This window comes from Verticillium nonalfalfae, assembly GCF_003724135.2.
Source record: "Verticillium nonalfalfae strain VnAa140/NRRL 66861 chromosome Unknown scaffold_29, whole genome shotgun sequence".
In the NCBI taxonomy this organism is placed as follows: Eukaryota; Fungi; Ascomycota; class Sordariomycetes; order Glomerellales; family Plectosphaerellaceae; genus Verticillium; species Verticillium nonalfalfae.
This window is the reverse complement of record NW_021167254.1, coordinates 113,452-138,316: the sequence shown is the minus strand read 5'-3', so window position 1 is coordinate 138,316 and position 24,865 is coordinate 113,452. Positions and strand designations below refer to the sequence as shown.

The 24,865-nt window shown below is 57.5% G+C and overlaps 10 protein-coding genes across 10 annotated transcripts; 5 read left to right on the top strand and 5 right to left on the bottom strand.

The window, feature by feature from the left end:
- D7B24_004910 (uncharacterized protein) lies at positions 1-1,060 on the bottom strand (the record flags this gene model as incomplete). Its single annotated transcript, XM_028639075.1, has 3 exons — positions 1-348; positions 455-658; positions 794-1,060. 3 exons carry the CDS (start codon positions 1,058-1,060, stop codon positions 1-3), a joined length of 819 nt encoding a protein of 272 aa, XP_028496429.1.
- Positions 1,061-1,573: 513 nt separating this feature from the next.
- Positions 1,574-2,362, top strand: LYRM5B (LYR motif-containing protein 5B; the record flags this gene model as incomplete). The annotated part of the gene is made up of 3 exons (XM_028639074.1): positions 1,574-1,748; positions 1,835-1,847; positions 2,308-2,362. The coding sequence occupies 3 exons, from the start codon at positions 1,574-1,576 to the stop codon at positions 2,360-2,362; spliced, it is 243 nt and encodes an 80-aa protein (XP_028496428.1).
- A 404-nt stretch (positions 2,363-2,766) lies between these two features.
- D7B24_004908 (uncharacterized protein) lies at positions 2,767-5,013 on the bottom strand (the record flags this gene model as incomplete). The annotated part of the gene is made up of 1 exon (XM_028639073.1): positions 2,767-5,013. One exon carries the CDS (start codon positions 5,011-5,013, stop codon positions 2,767-2,769), a length of 2,247 nt encoding a protein of 748 aa, XP_028496427.1.
- A 5,422-nt stretch (positions 5,014-10,435) lies between these two features.
- CCR4 (Glucose-repressible alcohol dehydrogenase transcriptional effector) lies at positions 10,436-12,605 on the top strand (the record flags this gene model as incomplete). The annotated part of the gene is made up of 2 exons (XM_028639072.1): positions 10,436-11,336; positions 11,395-12,605. 2 exons carry the CDS (start codon positions 10,436-10,438, stop codon positions 12,603-12,605), a joined length of 2,112 nt encoding a protein of 703 aa, XP_028496426.1.
- A 1,195-nt stretch (positions 12,606-13,800) lies between these two features.
- D7B24_004906 (uncharacterized protein) lies at positions 13,801-15,174 on the top strand (the record flags this gene model as incomplete). Its single annotated transcript, XM_028639071.1, has 6 exons — positions 13,801-13,863; positions 13,936-14,005; positions 14,067-14,137; positions 14,200-14,265; positions 14,323-14,845; positions 14,915-15,174. The coding sequence occupies 6 exons, from the start codon at positions 13,801-13,803 to the stop codon at positions 15,172-15,174; spliced, it is 1,053 nt and encodes a 350-aa protein (XP_028496425.1).
- A 44-nt stretch (positions 15,175-15,218) lies between these two features.
- On the bottom strand, positions 15,219-16,126 carry D7B24_004905 (uncharacterized protein; the record flags this gene model as incomplete). The annotated part of the gene is made up of 2 exons (XM_028639070.1): positions 15,219-15,452; positions 15,509-16,126. 2 exons carry the CDS (start codon positions 16,124-16,126, stop codon positions 15,219-15,221), a joined length of 852 nt encoding a protein of 283 aa, XP_028496424.1.
- A 482-nt stretch (positions 16,127-16,608) lies between these two features.
- Positions 16,609-17,732, top strand: D7B24_004904 (uncharacterized protein; the record flags this gene model as incomplete). The annotated part of the gene is made up of 2 exons (XM_028639069.1): positions 16,609-17,510; positions 17,567-17,732. The coding sequence occupies 2 exons, from the start codon at positions 16,609-16,611 to the stop codon at positions 17,730-17,732; spliced, it is 1,068 nt and encodes a 355-aa protein (XP_028496423.1).
- Positions 17,733-18,081: 349 nt separating this feature from the next.
- On the bottom strand, positions 18,082-19,796 carry D7B24_004903 (uncharacterized protein; the record flags this gene model as incomplete). The annotated part of the gene is made up of 2 exons (XM_028639068.1): positions 18,082-19,552; positions 19,612-19,796. The coding sequence occupies 2 exons, from the start codon at positions 19,794-19,796 to the stop codon at positions 18,082-18,084; spliced, it is 1,656 nt and encodes a 551-aa protein (XP_028496422.1).
- A 556-nt stretch (positions 19,797-20,352) lies between these two features.
- On the bottom strand, positions 20,353-21,584 carry D7B24_004902 (uncharacterized protein; the record flags this gene model as incomplete). The annotated part of the gene is made up of 3 exons (XM_028639067.1): positions 20,353-20,953; positions 21,010-21,150; positions 21,238-21,584. The coding sequence occupies 3 exons, from the start codon at positions 21,582-21,584 to the stop codon at positions 20,353-20,355; spliced, it is 1,089 nt and encodes a 362-aa protein (XP_028496421.1).
- Positions 21,585-22,272: 688 nt separating this feature from the next.
- D7B24_004901 (uncharacterized protein) lies at positions 22,273-23,995 on the top strand (the record flags this gene model as incomplete). The annotated part of the gene is made up of 4 exons (XM_028639066.1): positions 22,273-22,530; positions 22,598-22,917; positions 22,986-23,907; positions 23,969-23,995. The coding sequence occupies 4 exons, from the start codon at positions 22,273-22,275 to the stop codon at positions 23,993-23,995; spliced, it is 1,527 nt and encodes a 508-aa protein (XP_028496420.1).
- Between the last annotated feature and the right edge of the window lie 870 nt (positions 23,996-24,865).

The window sequence follows — 24,865 nt, the reverse complement described above, 5'->3', positions numbered from 1 at the left end:
TCACGCCCCCTTGGCCGCGCCCATGTCCTCGACGGCGTCGGCGCGGTTCCACGTCTGCTCCTCGAGCCGGCGCAGGTCACGGCCGATGCCGCGCAGCACGGCATTGGCCTTGCGCAGGCGCGTCTCGGCGCTCGTGTTCTCGACGGCGCTCAGCCGGTCGAGCTCGCCGACGAGCCAACCCGGCATGGGCTCGTAGAGCGACAGCGTCGTGCCCGTGCGCGCGAGCAGCGTGCCGCGCGTCAGCGACCAGATGAGCGTCTGCACGACGATGCTCTGCGTCGTCTTGGCGTCCCGCGTCCAGGGCATGAATCTCGTAAAGGCGCGTATCGTCTCCGGCTCGGTCATGGCCTGGGACGTTAGTCGGCTGTCTGTCCGTATGCTGCGATCTGGGGCAGCCCAGAAAGGGGCAGAAAGGGGGAACACAAAAGGAGGAGACAAGAAGGAGGCAACGTACGTGGCTCGGCATGATGTTGGTCCTCGCATTCTTGATCGTCACCGCCGCCGCCGCCGTCGCAGCCCCCTCAGCCGGCGGCGCGCCGTACAGCAACGCCTGCCACTGGGCCGCCAGGTCCGGGGGCGCCGTGTCCCGGGCGTGCGCCAGCGTCTGGTACAGCGCCTCGTTCGCTATGGCCAGGTACGTCGCGTTGCTGTCTGCTTTCTGCGTAGCCGGTCAGCCGGGAACGGGGCAGACGACATGCGCACGGCAGAGGTCGCTCAGCCGGGAACGGGGCAGACGACATGCGCACGGCAGAGGTCGCTCAGCCGGAAGAAGGGGGACGGATCGTGTGCTCACCCTCTGCCACGATGTCGCGTCGAGGCCGGCGCTCGTCGCGGAGGGCTGCCAGGTGGCGTTGGCGGGCACGCGGAGGTGGGGGATCGTGAAGCCCGGGCGCGCGGGGTAGCCCTGGAGGATGGCGTAGACGGGGGCGGCGCGCTTGGCGATGCGGGCGACGAGGCTTGCGGCGAGGGCTGTCTGGTCGGGGTTGCAGCCGAAGGCGAGGCAGCGGCCGATGCGCTCGAGCGAGGCGCGGCCGTTGAAGGTCGGCAGGCGGTTGGACATGGCGGGGTGTCTGGGGGGGTGTCTGGGAGGGTGTCTGCGAGGAGGGGGAGAGTTTCGGTGGTCGGATTTCGGAGGAGGCTCGTTGCTGCTGTCGTTCACGGACCGAGAGCTGAATGTCGTGATCAGAGGCCTTGGTGGTTTGCTCGCATTGCTCGCCACGGGGCATGGGCTCGCAAGCTGTGGTGGAGACCGAGCTGCGATAAGATAAGCCCGGGCAGCTCGTGGCGAGGTTGCATCATGAGGCAGTGGACAATCATAGGCATCAACACCATCACAGAAGACGGCACAGAAGACAAGAAGACAAGACTGCCGCTCCACGCTCTCCTCTCCCCATGTAGCCGCAGCGCGAGACTTGTCACGGCCCCCTACGCGACACGATGAGCGTCAATCCCGAGCTGCGACGCCAGGTCATCGCCATGTACAAAGGTGCCACTCCCCCCTCCTCTACCTCGGCTGCGTCCCTCGACAACGACATGACAACGCGGCGCATCTTCATCTTTGCTTGCTGTCGACATGTTCCTCGAAAAAGTCGCTGACGACGCAGAGCTCCTGTTCCTGGGCCGCGAATACCCCCTCGGCCTCGCCTACTTCCGCCCGCGCCTGCACAAGGCCTTCGCCGCCAACGCGGGGCTGCGCGACGAGGCGGCGATTCGCAGGGGCCTCGAGCGGGCCGAGTTTGTGAAGAAGGGTCAGTGTGCTCGTTGTCTTGTTGCTTGCTCTGGTCGGACGTGTCGCGGACATGACGATGGGCTGACTCGTGTTTTGTCGTGACAGAGATTGAAGCGCTGTGAGTTTGCCGTGGTCTCTCGTTTGCGCGTGTCCTTTTTGGGCATCGCCCCATGGCCTCTCTTCTCTCATGGTCGTGAGTTTGGGAGACGTATTCCAAACGAGTGCCGCCCTCGAGTGAGGTTGCGGACGACTGGTCTTCGTCTTCACCCCTGGTCACGCATCTCCTGTCATGGCGGTGGTGGATCAACTGGTAGTGCCAGCTCCTACATCAGAGTGGTCATACACATACCTCTCTCTCCCTCGTCTTTGCCGATTCGAGAAGACTTGACCCTCGCGGTACCAGACCCCAAGACACCGCCTGCGCACAGGACACAAGACAGACACGAAGAAGCAAGCCGAGAAGCAGAGTCTATTCGTCCCCATCACATCAATCTGAATACGCAATCCCATCGCAACCGCCTGCGTCGTCTCCCCTCTTTCTCAGACCCTACATACAGCCTCAAGCTGACCCGGCCCAGGTACTACCTCAAACGCTACCGCACGCTGCGGAAGCGCTACGTGCCAGACGCGTGAGGCTCGTGAGAGATGGACAGGCAGCAGCAAAACACGCGAAACGGGATAGAGACAGATAGAACACCGAAAACGAAAAAAAAAAAAAAAAAAGTCATTCCATCATGCTGCCCCAATCTGAATGCAAAATGGCCCTCCTGCAAAATGGCATGAACGGAAAAGAAAAGAAAACCAAAAGAGAACATGTATTCAATGCCCAGCCTTGTCCAAATAGAAACTCTTCGTCTCCCTGTCACTTCTCTCCCTCGGCCACACTGGAACCGGAACGTAGGGGTATCTGCAATATCTCTCCAAAGACAAACGTCCTGGTCCTGTGCACCTCCTGTGCCGTCGACGCATCGTGCCCCCCGTATCTCGCTCTCGCATCGCGGCATGATCAATCCACAGCAGTCACCCGTCTGCCGTCATCACTTCTTCCTCGCCCACCACGCCCCAACCTCCAGACACTCGCCGCACCCGGCGCCATCGCCGCCCATGAGGTCGCCGACCATGCGGCCCATCCACAGGTCCCACTCGTCCCGGCTCTTGCCGCTCGTCTCACGCAGCATGGGCTCGAGGCTCTGCACAAACTGCACGACCGTCAGCATGGCCGTCCGCCGCCCCGCCGCCTGCCCCTCGCTGAGCCGCTTGGCCCGCCCCCCGCCCTCGCGCCGCCGCACGTAGCTCTTGCCGTCCTTGGTCACGACACCGCCGACCCCTTCGCGCTCCCACCGCACCTCGGCCAGCGGGATCGCCAGCCGCCGGCTGCGCACGTCGGTGAGGTCGTCCGACTCTTGCAGCAGCGACGGCCTCACGAGCGTGCACGGTACCGGGGACAGGCCGCGCGGGCCGAGCGCCCGGTGCAGCCACGTGTTGTACTCGACCAGGTATGGGTTCATCGGCGACGAGAGCGGCGTGTTGGCGGTCATGAGGTAGGCGCCGAGGGAGGCGGCGAGAGGCGTCGTGGGGGAGGTTGACGAGGCGGCGCCGTCTTCGGCGGCGGACGAGTAGGAGGACTCCTCCTCTTCGGTCGATTCTTCTTCTGATGATGACGACGGCGCCTCGGCGGCTTCCGCGTGCTGCACGGGCGCGTGCGGCCGAAGCATGCGGACTTGGTGGTCGGATTCCCAAATCTCGAGGACGCCGCCGGGGCGCAGGAGGCGGAGGTATTCGTCCATGGCGGGCTGTTGTAATTGCGAGGGGATGGCGAGGGACGTGTCCTTGACCATGACGAGGTCAAAGTGGCCGTCGGGCAGAGGCCACGGCAAGCTGCGGAGGTCGTGCTGGACGAAACGCCATCGCATGTCTCGGTCCGGACGCTCCGTCGGTGCGATCGGCGCGACGTCGATGCCCGTAAAAGAAATGTTGGTGTGGCCGCGGGCGGCAAACCAACGGTGACACATGGTCGACCAGAAGGCGGGGCCACATGCAATCTCCAGCACACGCGTGGGTGGCTTCTCGGCAAAGGCTGGAGAGCATACCGGCCCGCCAAAGACCTGGGTCAAGAGGAGAGTGCGTAGGGACTGGCGGTGCAGTTCGGCGAGGTCGACGGGCAAGGGATACGGCAGGGTCGTGTCGGCGAGGTAGGTGCGGGAGTTGCGGAGGGCGAAGGCGGGCCGGGTGAGGTTCTGCGCCGAAGCCGAAGCCGACGCAGAAGCGGAAGCAGAAGCGGCGCTGGTGCTTCCGCGGACGGACGGCGTGCCGGTGGTGTTGGTGCCGTCGAGGGAGGGGTTAGACGTGTTCATGCCGGCGAGGGTCATGGCGGAGGAGTTCATGGTGCGTGTCTGGGCGTTATGGGCGTGAAATGCGGCAGCGGCCGTCATGTGGTCCATAATAGGGATGATGGAGAAGGACGAGGGCGACTTGGTCAGGGCAAAGGACGAGGCGTGGGGTGTCGTAGGGTCGCCATCCGTGAGCATGCTGGCATGATGCGGCGAGGTGGCAGACGAGGGGGTTTGTTGTGACGAGAAGAGGTTGCGACTTCGTGGGACCTGAAGCCGGTCGAGGGTCGTTCGGCGCGTGCCGCTTCGCCCGCGGACTGCGTCCTGTTCACTGCCGTGGTCGCCGTGTTGAGGAAGTGGGGGGATGGCGGCCTTTAGGTCGACGCTGTCGAAACCTTTGGGCAAACCAAAATGGTACCGAGGGTGGCGGGCCGCGCTCTTGGCACTCGGTGAGGTGGGCGCCCTGGGTGTGCGAGAACCAGCGTCTTGCCTGTCGTCGTCGTCGTCGTCGTCGTCGTTGCCGTCGTCGTTGTCGTCGTTGTGCTCGTGCTTGTCGAGAGAGGGGGAAGAGGAGGATGATGAGGTCACCAGCGACAGCGCAGTCGTGGTTGTGCTGAGGCCGGCCTCGTGCGAGGAACGACTGACAGATCCGGAACTGCCACTGTGCGTCCGGGTGTGGGTGTGTCGAAAGCGGCTGGGCTTCCGGTCCTTCTCCTTCCTACCCGCCGAATGCGCTCGACGCAGGAAGAGCGGTGCCTTGCTAGGCTTCTTGTCTCGGTTTCGGTCCCTGGTCTGGTCCCGGTCTTGTTGATCGTCACCGTCGGCAGCAGCAGCAGCGGCGGCGGCGGCAGCAGCGGCGATGATGGCAGCAGCCTTCTTCTTCTCCTGGGCCGTCCGTTGGTAGATGGGAGGGAAAGGGGCAGCGCCGGCATACATGTACCCGCCATACTCCATCTTTATTAAAGGCCAGCCGGACTGGCTCCTCGAGGCCTTGCCTTGCCTTGAGAAGCGAATGCAGCAGCAGGGCACGCCTGGTGCAGCGTCAGTGCGGCCAAAGGTCCCACCAGGCCCGCGGGTCGATGAGGTGTTCGATGGAGCCCTTAATTAGGGGGTAGGGGGACGGGGGGGGGGGGGGGGGCCGGCGACACCCGACAAGGGGCTGGGTTTTTTTTTCTCTTCGTCTCCTCTTCCTCTCAGTCCAGTCTGTGGTGCCGCAGTTAATTTAGCACTGGCACCGCACTGCAGGCGCCTCCACCAGCGGCCGAATGGAGGGGGGGGTTGGAAGGGGAAGACAAGGAACGGGAGCCGGTTCCAATGACGCCAGGCCAATGTCCAGGCTGCTGGGGCGCGCTACAGGGATGCGGTTTGGTCCCAAGGTTGGACTGGGCTCGGGGAGGGGATTGAAGAAGAGGGAGCGGGGGGTGGTTGAATCGGTGGGAGAATGGAGTCGCGTGGGCCCGGCCGGCAAGGGTCCGTTTCGTTGAAGTGTTATTGCAGTCGATGGTGATGGCGGTGCCGTGCGATAGTTTGGGTCGAGTGAGGCTTGCTAGGAGATTTGACCTTGTCGGGGATGTTCGATGGTTTTGCCTTTTTGTGCTCTGCGCCCTGTTGTCTTCTGAGGGCTGTGGCGATTGCGAGATGTGATGATACGGTTTCGTTGCCCTCCCTCCTGGCCCTTCTGGGCTTCTGTTAGGCGCTGATCTTCCAGGCGGCTGGTTCTTTGGCTTCTGCCTGAATCCGATCCTGGCGTCGCCCAGGGCTCAATTGTTCCGAGATGTTGGGCTCGCCCTGCATCAGTCACAGCCGAGAGAGTTAGCTGGTTGATCATGGGCGTCAGCAGACAGGGCTGCTGCTTCGTCTTCGTCTCGCCCTCACCTTCTTCGTGTGCTTGCCCGTCGCCTCAGATCCTGCGTCCCTGTCGACCTGCAGGTCCCGGATTCCTTCGAGGTCACCCCCCTCCTAATGCAGCCAAGACACACTGCAAGTACCGAGCTTTCGCAGACTGGCCCCCTGGGACCTGCGTCCGCCCGTCGGCCACAGTCTGCCAATTGCGGCAGCGTTGTCCGCCCGCCGCGCTCCTTTGTCTAACGCTCTTCGCCGTCTGGCGCCGCTGCTGGTTACTGATACAGTGGCTTGCAGCACGCACGCTGCGGGCTTGTTGAAGAATCTGGCGCCAGAAGCGACGAGCGGGACGGGACTGGCTGGTTGGACAGGCCGGACAGGCGACGAGGTCCTGAGACCTGCGACGGGATGGGCGGCAGGGTACGCAAGACAACAGAGTTCCAGTGGTTCGGGAAACTCTGTGACGAAAGACAAGCCTTGCTCAAGCCAGCCGCCAGTTCTGGCGGGGGCGCGACGGGGGTCGTGGTTTCTGGGCAAACACCAGTCGGGGATGAGCGCCTGAACGGGAGACCATCCGCCGCCCAGATTTTCTAGAAGCCTGATTGAGGGGTCCGCCCTTTCTCGCGTGCGCGCTCTGACGTTCTGCGACAGCCCGTAGGCCCGGATGTGAGCCCTCCACTTCCCCGAATGTAACGGCCGCCTGCCAGCCAACCTGCCAGGCCTGTCACTTTCTGCGACTGTCAGAGGCCGTTGGCTGCTGTTGGGCGTACAGGAAGTGTACGAAGCGTGAGCTGGTAGGTAGGTAGGTAGGTCGAGAGGTACCCTCAGAATCCCAAGGGATTGTTGCCCCGGTCGCCCGATGAGACGGGACACCTCAATAGTGATGGGCTGTCTGGGTGATCGACCCTCTGAACTGCCTCGCTTCAGGAAAAATTGCCTCGTGGGATGTGAATTCGCCGAGTGGACGCGGATCCTTGAGGCCCAAGATACGGCTGTTCGGTTCAACGGCCGCCGCCTCGATCCCTGATGGTTGTGTCGGGTTGGTGGCGTCAAACGTGTTGGCTTTTTGAGATCGCCCCTCCTTCGGTCAATTCTTGACCGATGTTCGCCACGGCCACCGACAAGCTTCTGTCAAGTGTCGGGCTTCAGCTCGGTCGGTTTGACCTCAATCACCGTCGCAATACGACAGGTCAATCGTTTGGGTCCGGCTTGAAATGACGGTTGAGCAATGGTTTGGTCCGGATAGACCAGCCGCCGTCCGAGCGTTACCCCTTCTGCTGCTCTGCTCTCTCGCTGTCTTTGTCCGTCAGTCTCGTGTCGACCGCTAGGCCTCCTAGACTGGTCGTTGTCGGGCACCAAGCGCTGGCGCGCGGGCAGTGCTAATTTTCACTGCACAGAATAAGGTATTCCCGCCGGCGAATTCGATGGCGCGTAACCTGGGCTCGCCGGCGTAGATCCCCGACTGTAACGACTAGTGAATCTAGGTGTTGATGATTGTCGTGCCTCAGAGGCTATGATGCGACCAGTTTTGGAGGGCCAAAGCCACCGGTACGTGGAATTTGACGACTTGCCGGGCGCAGCGTCGACGCAAGCTTTGGAGAAGGGCTGCTGAAATGAAGTCCGTGATCGCCTGGGATAAGAACCGCAAAAAGAAAGCAAAACCTGGGAAACAGCCTCGCCGAAGCGTTTGGTCTGGCTGGGGCCCGTCACTTGCTATATACACCAGTCCGCAAGTATCCCCAATTTGGCCATCACCCGTCACGACCCGTCACGGCGCATCTGAACGCCTCGCTGTCCCATCAAGCCCGTCCACTTGGGTCTCGGGCCATTTGTGAGGCATGGCCGTTGGTGGGATGCCAACAGGCACTCCGTACACGGTAAAGTGCAGTGCAGAAAAAACGTCGCCCCCTCCCCCGCATAGTGCGGGCAATACAACGAGGGCTTCTGAATGGCTGCCCAAGCCCCTGGGGGCGCCTGAGTGTGTCGGCTGAAGGCACTGAAGGATGTCGGCTTCGGGGACTTTGCGGTCGTGCGCTTGGCCAGAGGTCCCGATTCACCCGCCAGGCCCTGGCCAGCCTGCGCAGACTGTTCACGCCTCCCAAGTCTGGCCGAGGAGGGTCCTGGTGCTGTCAAGCGTGTCTTCATCTCGTTTGTCATGGATCTTCGACGTGAGGACCAATTCGGTAAAGCGGCCATGGGCCTTGAGGCTGGATATCCGGCCCTTTCTCGAGCACGTGTGAGCCTCGGCTGGGCGGTGAGGATGATCCATGATCATCGAACACCAAGCGTCCGTTTGAACGACGCGCTCAGTTGTGACGGAAGAAACTGTTCCTCCTGAGGTGGACCAGTAACTAATGTTTCGTTAGTCTGCGCCATGCCACTTTCGCCTGCGGCCTGATTGACTCCTGATCGAATGCTGGTAGTCTGGTCATAAAAGTAGGTCTAGGAAGGTATTAGCCGCCTCCTCGGAGGGCTGGCGTTGAACGTCAGACGCCACTGGGGGCCAGGACATCAAGAAACTTGTTGGCGACAGCCTCAAGAGTCCCGTTTGTGGAAAAGCTGTCGGCCATGACAGGTGCAGTGAACAGCCAAGCAAATGACCTGGCGCCTCTACTTGCTGAGCGCAATGATTCGTGATTGAGTTTGATCATGTATCATATTACGCTCACCAAACTTCGCCAATATTCACAACCAGCATGTGCCATTCCCAAAGTAAATCGAAGAGAGTCACAAAACTGGCAAGTCATATGCAAAGACGAATGTGTGTTCCGGGTCCGATCGACTTCCATGACGGTCCACATCTTGGGCACCTAGCGCTGTTCCAATCGCAGTCCAGTTGGAGCAGCAAGACGTGTCAATGTGAAATCTCGACGAGCGTTTCTGCTTTGTCAAATCCGTGCAACCAGGCGGTTTGAAAAATCCTGGATAGGAGCTTTGACTGGATTGTGGCGACCTGTGGGCATTCCAACAGGACTGTAAGGAAGCCGGAAATAGATGACTGGAATGTTGCATTGTCGTCCGAACTGTGTGAGAAGCCAAGATCTGGGCTTCCAGCCCAGTTTCCGGGCACTCTGTGAGGGGACTTGGCTATTGTTCTGCCCGCTCTCGGTCTTCCTGTTTCTGATCCCCTTCCGGAAGTCGTTACAAGGCGGAAGGGGTAAATTGCAGGCTTCTTGTGGTTGATGCCCAAGCTCTATCTGACTCTGAGGGCGGCGGAATTGATTGCAACATCATAAGGCAGGGCTTACCTAAACAGAAAAGAGCAAGGCATGAAAAGCGTGAACAACAGTGTCCAGGCTGTTAAGTGTGAAGCAGATGGCGATGCGGGTTCACGACGAAGAGGCAGTTGTGGTGAACAGGAGAGTAAGGCAGGCCCTACTGTGTGCACCTGCAGTTCTGACACACCGCTTGGAGCCCACAAAGGAGCTGCCCATCTGTCCTTGCCTTCAGTAGACTTTCGCATGTCACGTGCTTTAGTCTGCTCCCATGGCGTTACAGCAAGCATTCCAGTGCCCAGTCTGGTTCAAACTCAAGGCACAGCGGCGGTGGGACGCTGTCCTCCACGATGGTCCGTGCATGTGACCAGCACACGTGACCACGCTAGAGCTCGCAACCTCGTCGATGCATCTGGCGACGAGGAGACGCTCGACTCAACACCAAGGCTCTATCTTTGGATCATCACCATACCCCACGACATTGATCAGTTCCAGTATCCATTCGATGCTCTAGTGATATTGCAAACCATTGCACCCACTCGTTCAGGTTCGTTCATTTATTATGCGCCCGTGTCAGCTCCCTTGTACCCTTGCTTTGTCTACCCTGGTGTCGCAAGCAACACTCTATAGCTCGCGACTGACCCATTCCCTCCCGCCGTTCCCCTCCTCTGCATGTCTGGAAAGCTAACACAAAAGCTCTCTAGACAATCGTAACGGCCCCAAGCTATTCAATCTTGTCATTGTACCCTGGCGTCGACGTTCGTCAGTTTATCCAAGTCTTCCTGGCCTGTTCACCTGAACCTTGTTCTGACTGGGTTTCTTGATCAGCGCGGCTCGAAACCTTCGACAGCAGCCCGATCGAAACTGCTCTATCCACTTCCAATCGAGAAACACATGCCATCGTAGAAAGTGCATGACGCAGACTGCGGCGCTCGAACCCAACTCGACGCGACCTCCCTCTCTTCAACGTCACTCGATGCAAGAGGACGCCGCCTTCGGATTCCATGCCCAGACGCGCGATACCCAGGTTTTCCTTCGTTTCCAACTTGACGTGAGCTGCGCCAATACTGGCGACTGCTTCACGCTATCCTTATAAGACGTCAAACCCCTTCTCTCGTGCATGGTCTGTCAGGTGGCCGATGGTTACCCACACTTGGAGCAGACCGTTCGAGAACCCAACATCATCCCACTTCTACCGCCGCAACTAAGCACCTCCATCCACGACTCGCCCCAAATCGAACCCCAAACTCCTCGACTCCCGCCCCTTCCGTAACCTCTTCGAAACGACAACCGGCTTCAAGGCCGCCCAGACACGCGGCATGTTCTCCCAGAACCACCAACAGGGTCACAACTCCCGCATGAACGGCACCCTCGGCGGTCAGCGCATGCCTGTCCAATTCAACTACCAGCAGGGACAACACCATCAGCAGGGTCATGTCCAGCATCACCAGCCCGGGCAGCAAGACCATGCGGGACATAACGGCAATGGGCCCGTCCTGGGGCACCATTCATCCTACTCATCGGGCGTCATGTCGAGCGCAAGCCCTTTTACCAATGCCATGCAAAATGGCCACACATCGACCACCCGTGGGGGTCAGGCCCAGCCCATCAGTGAACACTGGGCCGAGCAGCTTCGCATGCACAAGGAGGCCGAGCGTGCCCACACAGCCATGACGGATCAGAACCAGCCACATTATTACGCTCGACTTAAGGCGGCCGAGAATAAGGGCATCGGCTATCCGTCTCCTCCCTCTGGCAAGAACCCCTCTGGCGATACCGACACGGACGATAGGAGGCGCCCATACAGCGTCGAGAAAGCAAGAGGCCCTCAGGCGTGGCACAATCTGGACATGAGCGGTCAAGGGCTGCGAAACCTAACGCCTGCCTTGTTTGCCTATACTTTCTTGAGCGAACTGTACATTGCCTCGAACAAGATCGCGCATCTCCCCGCCTCCATCGGCCAGCTGCGCCAGCTGCGCCTTCTCGAAGCCTCGTACAACCAAATCGAAATTCTTCCCCCTGAGCTCGGCATGTGCACCTACATGAAGGAGCTTCTCCTCTTCAACAACCAGATCAAGGTCTTGCCGTTCGAACTGGGCTCCATGCATCTTCTCGAACAATTGGGATTAGAGGGCAACCCCCTTGATGCCACCCAGAAGAGCACTCTTGCGGAGAAGGGCACCAAGACTTTGATCCACATGCTCAAGGAGAAGGGCGAAGGTAGCTACTTCTACCAAAAGAAAACGGGATGGTCTGGCCGCTGACTGACACTTTCCAGAACCCCCCGAGCCGATCGAGAGGAAGTTTGTTACGATCCAGGAGGACGTCAACCCCAGCCTGGAGAGAATCAAGGTCCTGTCGTGGAACGTTCTCTGTGACAAATACGCAACACCCCAAACCTACGGATACACGCCATCGGAACCGCTCGGATGGGAATATCGCAAGAAGCTGATTTACAAAGAGATTGGCGAGAAGAGGGCGGACTTCCTCTGTTTGCAGGAAATCTCGACCGAAGCCTTCAAGGAAGAGTTCAGCCCCGAGCTGGCAAAATACGAGTACAGGGGCGTACAGTGGCCCAAGACTCGTGCCAAGACCATGAATGAGCGAGATGCCCTCGGCGTCGACGGGTGCGCCACCTTCTTCAACGCGAGCAAATTCATCCTGCTCGACAAGCACGTTGTTGAATTCGCGACCATCGCCATTAACAGACCAGACATGAAGAACCAGCATGATGTCTTCAACCGCGTCATGCCCAAGGACAACATCGCTGTGGTTATCTTCCTAGAGAGCCGGCAGACAGGCGCCCGTTTCATCCTTGTCAACGGTCACCTGGCATGGGAGTCGGTTCTGGCCGACGTCAAGCTGATCCAGACGGGTATTCTCATGGAGCAAGTCGCCAAGCTCGCAGAGCGTTGGGTGCGTATGCCCGCCGTGAAGGACAAGAAGCCCTTTGCATTCTCCGGATCAGGCGACAAGGCATCCCCTGTCGTGGAGCCTGCGCCCAGCCAAGAGTACCGCAATGTCACCGATATACCCCTTCTCGTCTGCGGCGACTTCAACTCGACACTCGACAGCTCCGTGTACGAACTCTTGGCCCAAGGCCGGGTCTCGCCTGACCACAAGGAGCTCGCAAGCTTCCAGTACGGCAACTTTACTCGCGACGGCATTGAGCACCCCTTCAGCCTGCGCGACGCCTACGCCCCAACGCACGGCACGCCCGACCAGCTGCCGTACACAAACTACACGCCAGGATTCACTGATGTCATCGATTATCTCTGGTTCTCAACCAACACCTTGGAAGTCGTTGACCTCCTCGGTCCTCCCGATGCCGAATACCTCAAGCGTGTACCGGCGTTCCCTCACTGGCATTTCCCGTCGGACCACATGCAAATCATGGCTGAATTTGTTGTCAAAGCAAGGAAAGACAAAAAGGCAATCGTCGAACCCGACTTTGGATCAGGAAGCGGCAGCGGTGGTGGCAAGCGCTGATGACGGAGAAGCAGCTTTCCCATCGTTAGCCCGGTTAACGTCATTCGGTTGGTTCAGGAATGAGTTCTTTGGTCGGAGTTCAGGATTGCGAGTTCGTCGTCTGTGTTTCAATCGCGCAACGTCTTCTTTTATCGTACACTCGCAGGTGGTCGGGCGGGGTGGTCCGGGCGGATGAGGTGTCGGTTGTAGCCTCCGCCCTTCCTTTCAAGATGGTCTGGCGCTCCTGGAGCCGAGGAGGAGGGAAGGGCTAGCGGCGCGTGTCCCGCGCCTCAGCAAATCTCGCCGTTCGCAATGGGTGGAATGGGGGTCATGGCTGGTGGGGAGAGTGGAAATGGTTCACCCAACGCAGGACAGGGGGAGCTCTGTAGATGGAGTGTGCTCACATATAGCTAACCAACTGCGAATCGTCTTTCGTTCTCATCATGCTATTCTGTTCTGATCCGGTGAATGCAAGGCAAGCTGGCAGCGGTGGAATTCAAAGTATGAAGGACTCGTTTGTACGACGTCATCATATGGCGAACCTCAAGGGCTGACGTGATGATCTGGACAGCTGCTTTGTAAAAAGGGGTATTGTATCTTGATCGAATTCGCCTGCCATCGTCGCAAAGCTACCGTAAAGGGCCATGATCCGGTCGACAAACCCTCTCTAGTGGTGCCCTTACGACGTTGATTATTCCCCACAAACGCCTTCTGAAGAAGTTTCCACCGCACAGCACATTCACTCTGATAACTTCTACTCGATACTGGGCATCCAGCATTCAATATGAGACATGGTGGTTTAACCAGCTTCTCCAGACCACAACATGGCTCTTCTCGTGCGCACGGGATGGCAAAGCTTCGGTCAACTCCTGGAACCGGCTATCCTCGGACATGAGACGACACGGAGGATGCCATGAGCAAATCTCCTGGTCCACCTTCGTGGAGCCACACCAGGCAGGCCGGGTCGGGTTGAAGTGACGCTACGAAGCTATGGCGGCAATGCCTGAGAATGGTTAGCCGGCCACATTGTCCGCTCCAATCTGTCTGCCGATGGCGGGTTCCCCGCATTTCGGACCAGCTACGAGAAATGCACAAAGTCCAAGTACTGAAGTAATGAGAATGCTGCTGGTTCGGGCATATTGAGTGAAGCACCCCTGATTGCACCATCTGCGTACAGCACTCACTTGAATTGAATACGATACCGCCCAGCCGCACCATGACGCACACTATCCCGCAGACCATGTTCGCTTGGCGGAAGCATAGGGGCAACCCTGAGCCCGTGGGTGACTTGAGCTGTATTCCATGTCATGACCCATGCCCATACTGACGTGCTGTTTGATTCTCTACACAGGTCTGGGAGAAGGTCCCCGTCCCACAGACGCCGCCGACAGGGGTTCTGTGCAAGATCTTAGCTTCTGGGGGTATGCCTGCAGCCACGCCCTGGATTGCTTCAATGGCTGTCGTGGACTTACACATCTGCAGTCTGCCGCAGTGATCATTCGCTCGTCACCATCGAAAAGCAGCCTGCATGGTTCCAGGAATCCTTCACGCTCGTAAGTCCAGACCCTCATTTCCCTAAGCCTGAAAATCAGGTTCAACTCACACCGCCGACTAGGGTCATGAAGGCTGTGGAGAAATCGTGGATATTGGGCCGGAAGTCAAGGACCCCAAGTTCAAGCTGGTAGGAAATCACATGACCGATGGTTTTTCTACAACTTCACTGTGCTGACGGTGACAGGGCGACGTCGTCGCAATGCATGCTGTCCCTGGATGCGGCGGTGCTGACTGCAACGAATGCTCTCGTGATTTGGCCCAACTCTGCGAGATCGGCCATCACTCGGGAATCGGCCAGGACGGTTTCCACGCCGAGTATGCAGCACTCGATGTGAGGGGTCTGATCCATGTACCAAAGGGTGTGACACCCGCTGAAGCAGCCGTATCGACGGATGCCGTAGCCACGGCCTACCACGCTATCACCAGGCGGGGAGAGATCAAGAGCAACGAGACTGTGTTTCTTTTCGGCTTGGGCGGTTTGGGATTCAATGCGCTTCAAATTTTGAAGAACCTTGGATGTCGAATCATCATCTCGGAAATACGCCAGCAGCTTCTAGACAAAGCCGTAGCTCTAGGTGTCTCGCAGGAGGATCTGGTTCCTGTTGGCATGTCGGTTACTGAATTCGTGGTGGACAAGGGTTACCAGATCGATACGGTGCTTGACTTTGTTGGTACTCACCAAACATTTGATGATGCACAACACATCGGTAAGTCTTATTCCCGCACGCTTACTCAGGTCACTCTATGCTCGCTTTTGCTAATACCTTCGGCGTCAGTCCGGCGAGGAGGCAAGCTGTTGTGCATCGGCAGCCTGAACACTGAGAACACAATTCACATGAAGATCGGCACACGCAAGAGACTCGTGTACATCTTCTCTTACGGCAGTCAAGTCCGAGATGTCGAGGAGGTCCTACAGTTGATTGCCGAAGGCAAGATCAAGCCTCACGTGGAAACTGGCAAGCTCAACGAGTTCGACCAAGTATTGAAAGACCTGACGCAGGGGAAGATTGAATCTCGCTTTGCGATCATTCCATAGTTTTTCATGGAAAATAAAACTCTAATTCATCACTTGGCGACTATTTATGCATTGACGCTAGCGCTCTTGTCCATGCCAATTCCTACAGCTGCTGTCGTGCCAGCATCGACAGGAAGAATGACGCCAGTAATCCACCTCGCGTGCGGGCTGGCGAGGAAAACAGTCGCCGCAGCAGCGTCCCATCCAGTTCCCTCGGTTCCGAGCAAACTCCTGCCTTTCCTTGTTTCTCTCGCCTGCTCACTCATACCTCCTGCATACATCATGGGCGTGTAGAGCATCTGACTATGATGTTAGCCTCATTCTGATCAGATTAACCAGATGGATCAAATCTTACCCCTGGACAGACGCAGTTCACTCTGATTCCGTCTTTCGCATGGTGCGCTGCCATGGCCCTCGTCATATTGACGATAGCACCCTTGCTGGTGGGATACAGGAGGTGTGGCGTTCCACCTTTCAGTCCTGCAACACTGCCCATGTTGATGATGGCGCCCTTTTGCTCTCCCTCGTTCTTTACCATGGCTGGGACGGCATACTTGGCCATCAGAACCATGCTAGAAACGTTGACGTTCAGGCTCGATGTCCACTGTTCCATGTCGACGTCCACGGCAGTCCCAGACGCGCCTGCAATGCCCACGTTGTTGACCAGGATGTCTAGCCTGCCAAAGTTTTCCAGGGCAAGCTTGACCACAGCTTCGCAGTCTGCTGCAGAAGTGACATCGCCCTGAGCTGACAATGCCTTCCCGCGCCCGGCCCTGGAGTTGGCCATCTCGGCCGTCTTGGCAGCCCACGACAGGTCGCGATCTAGACAGACCACATTGCAGCCTTCGTCTGCAAGCATGATGGAGATGGCGCGTCCATTACCGATGCCGTCACCTGCACAGCCTGCGCCGGTGACGATGGCGACTTTGCCTTTGAAAGATCGAGAAGGGGGGTCGGACGATTGGTGCGACATGATTGGCAACAAAAGAACCTAGTCAGGATTGTATGATTCGATGAGTAACTTGATCTCATTCAGGACGTATTCCACTAATCGGATCAATGTAGGGATGCTTCTAAGGTATAATACACCATTGAAGGGCTTTGGCCCGAAGCCTCCTTTGCCTGTGTTGCTGCTGTCGATAACACGGCATGCCTGCATCGCGTCGGGTATCCGTACTCGGTATGGCGCACTCGGCGGCATACCGAGGCACACGGCTATGACCGCATAGGGCGGGGTCGAGCCTCAACAGACCTACCGATTGCGGGGAAGAACATCTCGGTGTATGATAATTAGCACGGTGGAGGAGAATTGTTTGTAGGTTGCCGGAATGGCGTTTGTCACCTGGTGAACTCAGTGAGCAGGAAGATCCACCAGCTTTTTGAAGGTGATGCTCTGACCCGAACTCGACAAGCCTGCCTGACACCCTTGGATACACGCAATTCTTTCTACCTACTATGGCCGACTTCTCTCAATATGGAGGCGCAAGCGACGAATGGAGGGCTACCGAGAAGACCATCGCATTCTCTTCGGCGAGCGCGGGGATCTCGCCAGTAGATCTTCAGAAGAAAATGAACGAGACCCGTGAACAAGCCGCTGCAAAGGCGATGGAATCGATGAAGGACTTGGTCCAGATCCAAGACTATTCAATCCCAACCAGAGACGGCTCGGCAATTGAGGCTCGCCTCTATCGTCCCTCGTCAGCGTCTCAGGATGATCGGCTGCCGGTCTTCCTGTTCTTCCACGGCGGCGGCTTTCTGATGGGAACCCTGGGCACAGAAGACGCCACCTGCTCCTGGATTTGCACGAGTGCTCAGGTTGCTGTTTTGCACGTGAATTACCGGCACACACCCCAGTTTCCATATCCAACTGCATGGGACGACGCGGAGGACGGATTCATCTGGCTTCACAAAAACATCAACTTGGTGAGGGGAGTTGCTGATCAGGTGATTGTCGGGGGCATCTCCGCGGGAGCCCAACTCACAGCGTCTCTGGTTCTTGGGAAGAACATGGGCGAATCTTCAACAAAGGATTATCCGGAGATCGCCGGCCAGGTTCTCATGATTCCCTGTCTGGTGGGCTTTGAGGCATACGAGCCGCAACTCAAGAAATTGAGGGACCCCTCGGTATCGTCATACAAGGAGAATGAGAATTCCGCCCTGCTTCCGATGCGGACTGTTCGCATGTTTACCGAGCTGCTCCAAGTCGGTACACCCGATCCTGCGGACCTTCGTTTGTGCCCCGGGAATGCTTCAGTGGCCGACGTGAGAGGCTTACCTCCGACCACCTTTGGTGTTGCCGGGCTGGATCCCTTGAGGGATGAGGGCCTGCTTTACTCGCAGCTCTTAGTCGAAGCTGGGTAAGTGAGTGAGAGAAAAAATAGTGGTCAGAACTGACGTGGTTTGATTTCGATAGAGTACCTACTGATACTTATGTATTTGAGGGCGTGCCACACGGTTTCCGACGATTTGGAGACCTATCCCAGTCGAAGCGATGGGACTCTGTGTTAGCACATAGTGTCGGATGGTCCCTGTCGCAGCCAAAGGCCAATGAATTCTTGGTCAAGACTGAAGGACCATGATGGTTGACCCCACCTTATGAAACTGCGTCCGCGGAGAGAATGGAATCGTGTGGAAAACCTGAGATTGAGACGTTTGAAGAGCCTACCTATGCAGCCTCGCAAGATGAGATAAATGAATACCTTGAATAGGAGCAGTTCGGATGTTCCATGTAAGAACGCGGGCCGGAGTTGGGATGACTGTGTTGCCCATGGGATTGACATTACAGGGTAGATGAGGAGCCTCCGACCTAAATGTGAGAAAGGAGAGAAACTGGGCAATTCACGGCTAATTTTCAGTTGAGCCATTCATACTTTTTACACATAAAATAAACAATAAAACTTCAAAAGTTATGAGCGCCCACGCAATTTATCATGCTAATACAAAGTCCGAATAGCTCCTCTCCTTCACCTCCTCACATCGGCCCCTGTATCCAGGTGCCGGACCGTTGTATCTGGTCATCGACCTCTTTTGCTTGTGCGCCAAGTTCTTGTTCACACCCGTCATCCAAGAATCAACTTCATTCGCGAGAAGTCCTTCGCCACACTTCCACACATGCTCCGTCCACTTGGCCATTCCCTCCTCCGTGGCCTCGGCGTAGATGATATTATTGTCCCGAGCATAGCGGATGAACCCTGAAACCCACTCCACCGCATACTCAATACTTCGGGGGATGTTGCCGAACATTTGATGCGGGCCCATGATCATGAACATGTTGGGGAAATCCTTGACGGTGAGACCAAGGAAGGTCTGAATACCGTCACTCCATACGTCATTGAGTTTGGTTCCGTTCAAGCCCTCAAAATCAACGGCCCGGAACGATCCCGTCACGGCGTCGAAGCCCGTGGCGTAAATGAGAATATCGAACTCGAAGTCTTCGCTCTGCGTCTTGATACCCTTTGCGGTGACGGTCTCAATAGGGTCGTCCTTGATGTCCACTAGGGTGACGTGGGGCTCGTTGAAGGCTTCGTAGTATCCGCTCTCAAGGGGCACACGACGAGTGCCGAAGCCGTGATTCTTGGGGATCAACTTGTCCGCGACCTTGGGGTCGCGAATGCGCGCGCGAATCTTCTTCTCCTGGAAGTCGCTGTACAGCTTGTTCGCCGCCTTGTCTGTGTAAATGTCGCCAGAGATGCTGAGGACCTTGGCAAAGCCGCGCTGGGCGTAGAGCTCCTCCCACTGCTTGTGGCGTTCCTCTTCCGTCATGTCGAAGACGCTCTGGCTGTTGCCGACGTGGACGAAGCACGCGTACGACTCTTGGCACTTTCTGAAGATTTCAGGGTAGCTCTTTCGGATCTCCTTCATCTCCTCTGGGCTGATCTTGCTGTTCCTCAGTGGAGCAGTCCAGTTTGCCGTTCTTTGGAAGACAGTTAGGCTGCCTACGGACTTGTAGATCTCCTGGATCGTCTGGATGGCCGTTGCGCCCGTACCGATGATGCCGACGCGCTTGCCCTTCAGCTCCTCCATAGAAGCGTGTTTTGGCCACCTGGCGGTGTGCCAGGCCTGGCCCTTGTAGTCGTGCACGCCGGGGATGTTAGGCAGCGTCGGCTCGTTGAGAATGCCCATCGCTGTGACCAGGTATCTGCAGGTGTATTGTTTGCCGTCCGTATCCGTCAAGAGCCACGACTGTGTCGCTTTCTGAAAATGCGCTGACTTGATCCTGGTGTTGAATTGCATGCCTCTCTTGAGGTCAAACTTCTTGGTAAGGTATTGGATGTATTTGAGGGTCTCCGGCTGAGGAGAGAAGTGCTCGGTCCAGTCCCACTCATCCAGAACCTCCTGTGAGAATGAGAAGATGTATGAATAGCTCTCGGAGTCGAATCGCGCGCCTGGGTAACGGTTCCTGACTGCATGTAAGCAGGGGTGCAATGCGGCTGCTGCAGGTGAGATCTGCCGTCTTACCAAAACCATGTTCCACCTTCCTCGGGGCCTGCTTCGAGGACCTTGGTCCGCAGACCAAGTTCTCTCATGCGATGGAGTGAAAAGATGCCACTGAGGCCGGCGCCGACGATGAGAACATCGTAGTCGAGAGCTTGATTGGCGTCTCGGAACAATTGCTCCTTCGACAGATCTGGCTGGCTTCCCATGGTGTGCAGTGGTGACTCCCGATAGTAATGATTTGATGAGGAATTGAGGTCTACAAGCGTTCAAGATGGGATTTGCTGTGTTGTTGATTTGTTGTCGAGCCAATGCTTGTCGTGAATGTTGATCCGACTCAATTGTACAGAATGCTCGTCATGATAAAGATAGAAATTCGGATTGGGGATCTTCCCCGCAACTGCAGATTCAGAGCATGCGTACCCCGCGGGGTACCGCCGGCTGGCCACGTTCGTCAACCCCGGCCGGCTCGGGATTCGAGCACAGCGCCAGAGACTTGCGGGAGTCGAGGAGTCATCGGCAAAGCGGACAGCCGGTCGTCGGTAATCCCAATCCAGAAAATCCCGAAAATCCTTTGCCGAAACAAACATGACCCCATGGCGTCGACTAGCGGGCTGAAGTCTCTTGGCAAAACCTCAGCTAAGGGAGTGGTCTGGGTAGTCTGGCAATTCCCGACTCAGGTTGAGATGCTGTCAGGCCCACATATTGGTTCGGAGTTTGCGAAGCACGGAGGGTTTTTACAGAGTCTATTGACAGGTTGATTGTCTAAGCGAGGCCCTTTGACTCCCAGTATACTTTCAGATCTCGAAGAAAGGCCCATTTCACAGCCTTGCCCCATCCATTCTTCTTCCACTCATTCAGGTCCAGAGGAAAGTGAGGGACGGCATCTCTAACCGTTGAGTCATGTGCAATGATCACGAAGACGTTGTCATTGCAGTCAAGTTGCTGCAGTGACCCGATGGTTCGCATGGCCAAAGGCACGTCTAGTCCGAACGTGGCCACGTAAAGGGAGTCAGTGGGCTGCCGGCCTCGAGATCGCTGCAAATCATCCCAAGCGCCGCCCGGGCACAGCATGCTGTTACAATCCTGCGGGTGGCAAGGGTGTGGTGAGATGGACTGGGGTACGGGGAGATACTCTGAAGGTCTCATGATCCCGGCATAGTGACAAACATCGCCACCCATGAGGATAAACGTCGCGGGTGATGTCGTTGTACGGGCCAACCCACAGAGATGACCAACGGCGTGTCCAGGACTATCCAGCAGGTAGAACGACCCGTCTCCGAAGTAGTCAAAAGCTGGGAATTCACCAATTTTGAGATGCCGAGCGTCAGTACCGTTGAATGAGATTTCCCTCAGGTTACGGCCCCTGAGATGTTAGTAAAAAAGGAACTGAGGTCTGGGCTGATAGAGTTTGGAACCCACGTATAGTCACTCTCCAGCAAGGGCGAGTCAGGGTTGGCCGGCGCACCCGGCAACATGGCATCCTTGAAACCTGGACCGACAACCAGGTCCGTAGTAGGGGGGAAAGTAGATGGGTCGCCAATGTGGTCCCAGTGCCAGTGACTAGATAATTTCGTCATTTTGATCAGCAGTTGATGTCCTGGCACGCAGCTTTTCGGCTGCGGTTGAGTCGACGGAGATTTCCCTTACCTCCAAATGACAGCCTCAATCTCCTTTGCCGCTATGCCGTTTTCCTCGAGGGTTTCCGCCACGCTCTTGGTGACCTCAATTTTGTAGCCAGTTGTTGGAATATAACCGGCGATGGTGGGAGCGTAGTTGGCGTAATCCTTCCGAATGCCCAAGTCCCAGACCAGTTTGCGACCAGAAGGGTGTTCAATGAGGAAGGACAATGATGGAGATGTGGGGAAGGTTTCGAGGCCTGGTACGTCTGGTGCCATGAATCTCTTGAGAATTGCTGGTCCAAAGTTGACCGGGTTGATCATCTTAACCGACACCGAGGTCTGCCCCGAGGGCAGCTCTAGCTTGGGTTGCGACATGTCCGCTGTCATGGGCTGGCCAAATAGAGAACAAGAACTTTGCGCCTCACGAGAATGATCGGTGCTGAGCAACTGTTAGTCAATTTGAAGTTTCAAATTATCGGCGATTCCTACATTTCGGTGGGTAAGCAAGGTCGAACGCAGCGCCCCGTCGTACCCCAAGCCGGGTTCGGGATGAAGCCAGGTCTCGCCGGAATGTCGGGGCCGGGCTAAGCCCGTCACGGACACCCGCCCACCCGGCTATACCCTTGGGGGTTTACCGTTGACCCCAAAACCCCCCCTCTTCATCTTCACTATTGTTTTAGGCGCAGGCCTAGATGCAGGGCCCAGGGACGCCAGCGCTCTGGGCGCCACCATGCCCGATTCCAGTCAACCGTACCACACGTGGTCCCCAAGTTCCTCAACACACTTGGGACATCGATGCCGGTCCAATGGGCACAACGTCCAACTCGGCTCCAGGTCCATACCCCAGGTTTGACAACAATCCGGGGCCCCGGGGGGTTTGAGCTGCATCACATCGCAAGTTCGAGATTCTTGATATCTAGATCCTCGACCCGCCGATCTTTCTGATCTTGAGTTCTTCAGTCCCGACGAAGTCAGCGGGAGTCGAACACGGAAACGCCAGCTCCAAGTCTCATAACCCATTTTCTTTCAACTTCACTCACAATCCCAACTCTCCACTCCCACCATGGCCTCAGACAAGAACTCTGAGAGCATCGGCCATGTCGAAGGTCCCGATGACTCCGGCGGCGTCAAGGAGTTGACTCCGGTTGACACGGTGCACAATGACGAGGCCCTGAAGGTGTTGGCCGACTACCACGGTGACAGCGAGTGGACGGAGAAGGAAGAGAAGAGGCTGCGCCGCAAGGTTGATTGGAGACTTATGCCTGTTCTCTGCGCAACCTATGGCTTGCAGTACTACGACAAGGCCATGCTGTCCCAGGCTGTGAGTCCATTCTCCTCGCAACCTCCTCGCCATTCTCCCGTGTTGCTGACAGTTTGTGTCCCTGCAGGCTTTGTTCGGGCTGAGGCAAGACCTCAACCTGACCGTGAGTGACCGTTACTCTTGGTCAGCGTCCATCTTCTACCTGGGCTTCATCGTTGGTGCCTACCCGGCCATGGTCCTCGCCCAGAAGTTCCCCGTCGAGAGGGTCGCCTCTGCCATTGTCACGCTCTGGGGCATCTGTCTCATCCTGACGACGGTCTGCAAGGACTACAAGGGCATCTATGCGCAGCGTTTCTTCCTGGGGTTCCTCGAGAGCGGCATCAGTCCCATGTTCATGCTCATCGTCGGAAGCTGGTACAAGAAGAATGAACAAGCCATGCGCATGGGGTATGTGTCGACCTCGACCGCTGATGAACGCTTGTGGCGGGCTCCTTGCTAACGCTGGCGTGTGACAGAATCTGGTACTCCTGCACGGGCTACGTCTCCATGTTCTCGCCTCTGATCAACTACGGCTTTGGCTCGATCAACCCAACGGGGTCCTCGTGGCGCTACATGTTCTACTTTGCAGGCGGCCTCACCATTGTCTGGGGCATCGCCCTGCTCTTCGTGCTGCCGCCCGACCCGATCCGCGCCAGGGGCTTCGACGAGCGCGAGCGCTACCTGCTCGTCGCGCGCCTGCGCACCAACAACTCGGGCGTCCGCAACAAGCACTACAAGCTGGACCAGGTGGCCGAGCTGGCGACGGACCTGAAGTTCTGGATCGTCTTCGCCATCGCGTTCCTCTGCATGATCGCCAACGGGCCCATCTCGACGTTTGTGCCCATCATCATCAACGGCTTCGGCTTCAGCACGCTGCACTCGCTCCTCCTCGTCATCCCGGCGGGCGCGTACGCCGGCACGCTGATGCTCGTGTTCCCGTACCTCGCCATGCGCTTCCCCGGCATCCGCACGTGGCTCATCCTCGCGGCGCAGATGGGCACGACGCTCGCGGCGCTGCTGCTCTGGCTGCTGCCGCTGCGGCAGAAGGGCGCGCTCCTCTTCGCCGCCTACATCCTGCCGTCCGTCGGCGGCGGCTACGCCGTGCTCATGAGCCTGCAGATCGCCAACACGGCCGGCTACACGAAGCGGTCCATCGCCTCGTCCGGCCTCTACATTGGCTACTGCCTCGGCAACTTTGTCGGCCCGCTCGTCTTCAAGAAGCAGGACGCGCCGCGCTACGCGCCCGGCTTCACCGTCGTTGTCATCACGTCCATCATTGCTGGTCTGCTTGCTGTCGTGTACCGCTTCGTGTGTGTCTGGGACAACCGCCGGCGTGACAAGAGCGGTGTCACCGAGGGCTTCGACCATGCGTATGAGGATGATCTCACGGATGTCAAGGTAAGCAGCCTCCCCCGAATGTTTCTCTCTCGTTGGCAGTGACTGATTTTGTTGTCGACAGAACCCTCAGTTCCGCTACATCCTGTAAACTGGGTCTTGTTTGAGTAGCTGTTGTGACCATGGGGTTGCTTCATACCTATATGGAAATGGAACGACGGTCTTGGGTCAGAGGACGTTGTTGGGCGGCTTATTCGTCTTTCGTAGATAGTACCAACGTGGGAATACGAGGTCATTACCACTACTGCCGTCTTCCCTGGCCACCGCATTTTTCGTGAAAAAAATAGTGTGACTTGTTGGGGGTCAAGGGTCTGAGAAAGGTGTTGTTGCATTAGGAAGCTATTCTGTAGGCAGGAGGGTGCCTGGAACTAAGCTATGGGGGCTGCCAGGGCACAGGCCACCTGGCAACAGGTGAATGGCACTGAGTGAATGCCCTGGAAGCCCCAGGTGAATACCGCCAACATGACTCAGGCGTGCGGCTCAGATGCGAAGGTACCTAGGTACCTAGGTAGGTACCTAGGTAGGCACCTAGTCACTGGACTTGGCTCCAGCAGCGCGATGTCGTGTACGTTAGTGGCCAAGACGCCCCTGCGTGGCATGTCCCAGGGAACCCTCCAGCGCCCACGCCACACGCCGCCAGCGCGTCTTAGCGCTCTTTAGGGCGTGGGTCTAGCGCTCAACAGGCCCTGCGTGGACCCGTACGCACAGGGGGCTTTAGGGGGCCTGGGACCTCTGGAGCCTCTGAGGCCTCTGAGATCTCTCGCGAGTGTCCTCCGGCCTCTCCCCCGCGTGACCCCCTTGTCCCTTCCCCAACTCCCCGCACTTCCTCACACTGGTGCTGGTGCCTCTTCATCTTGGTAATACCTACACCACGCCCCCCCTCCACGCTCTCGCCTATCCCTTCTCGTCATTCAACTTTTTGCAGAGCCGGCCATCCCGAAGTTTGCCTGTGCCAGCTCGA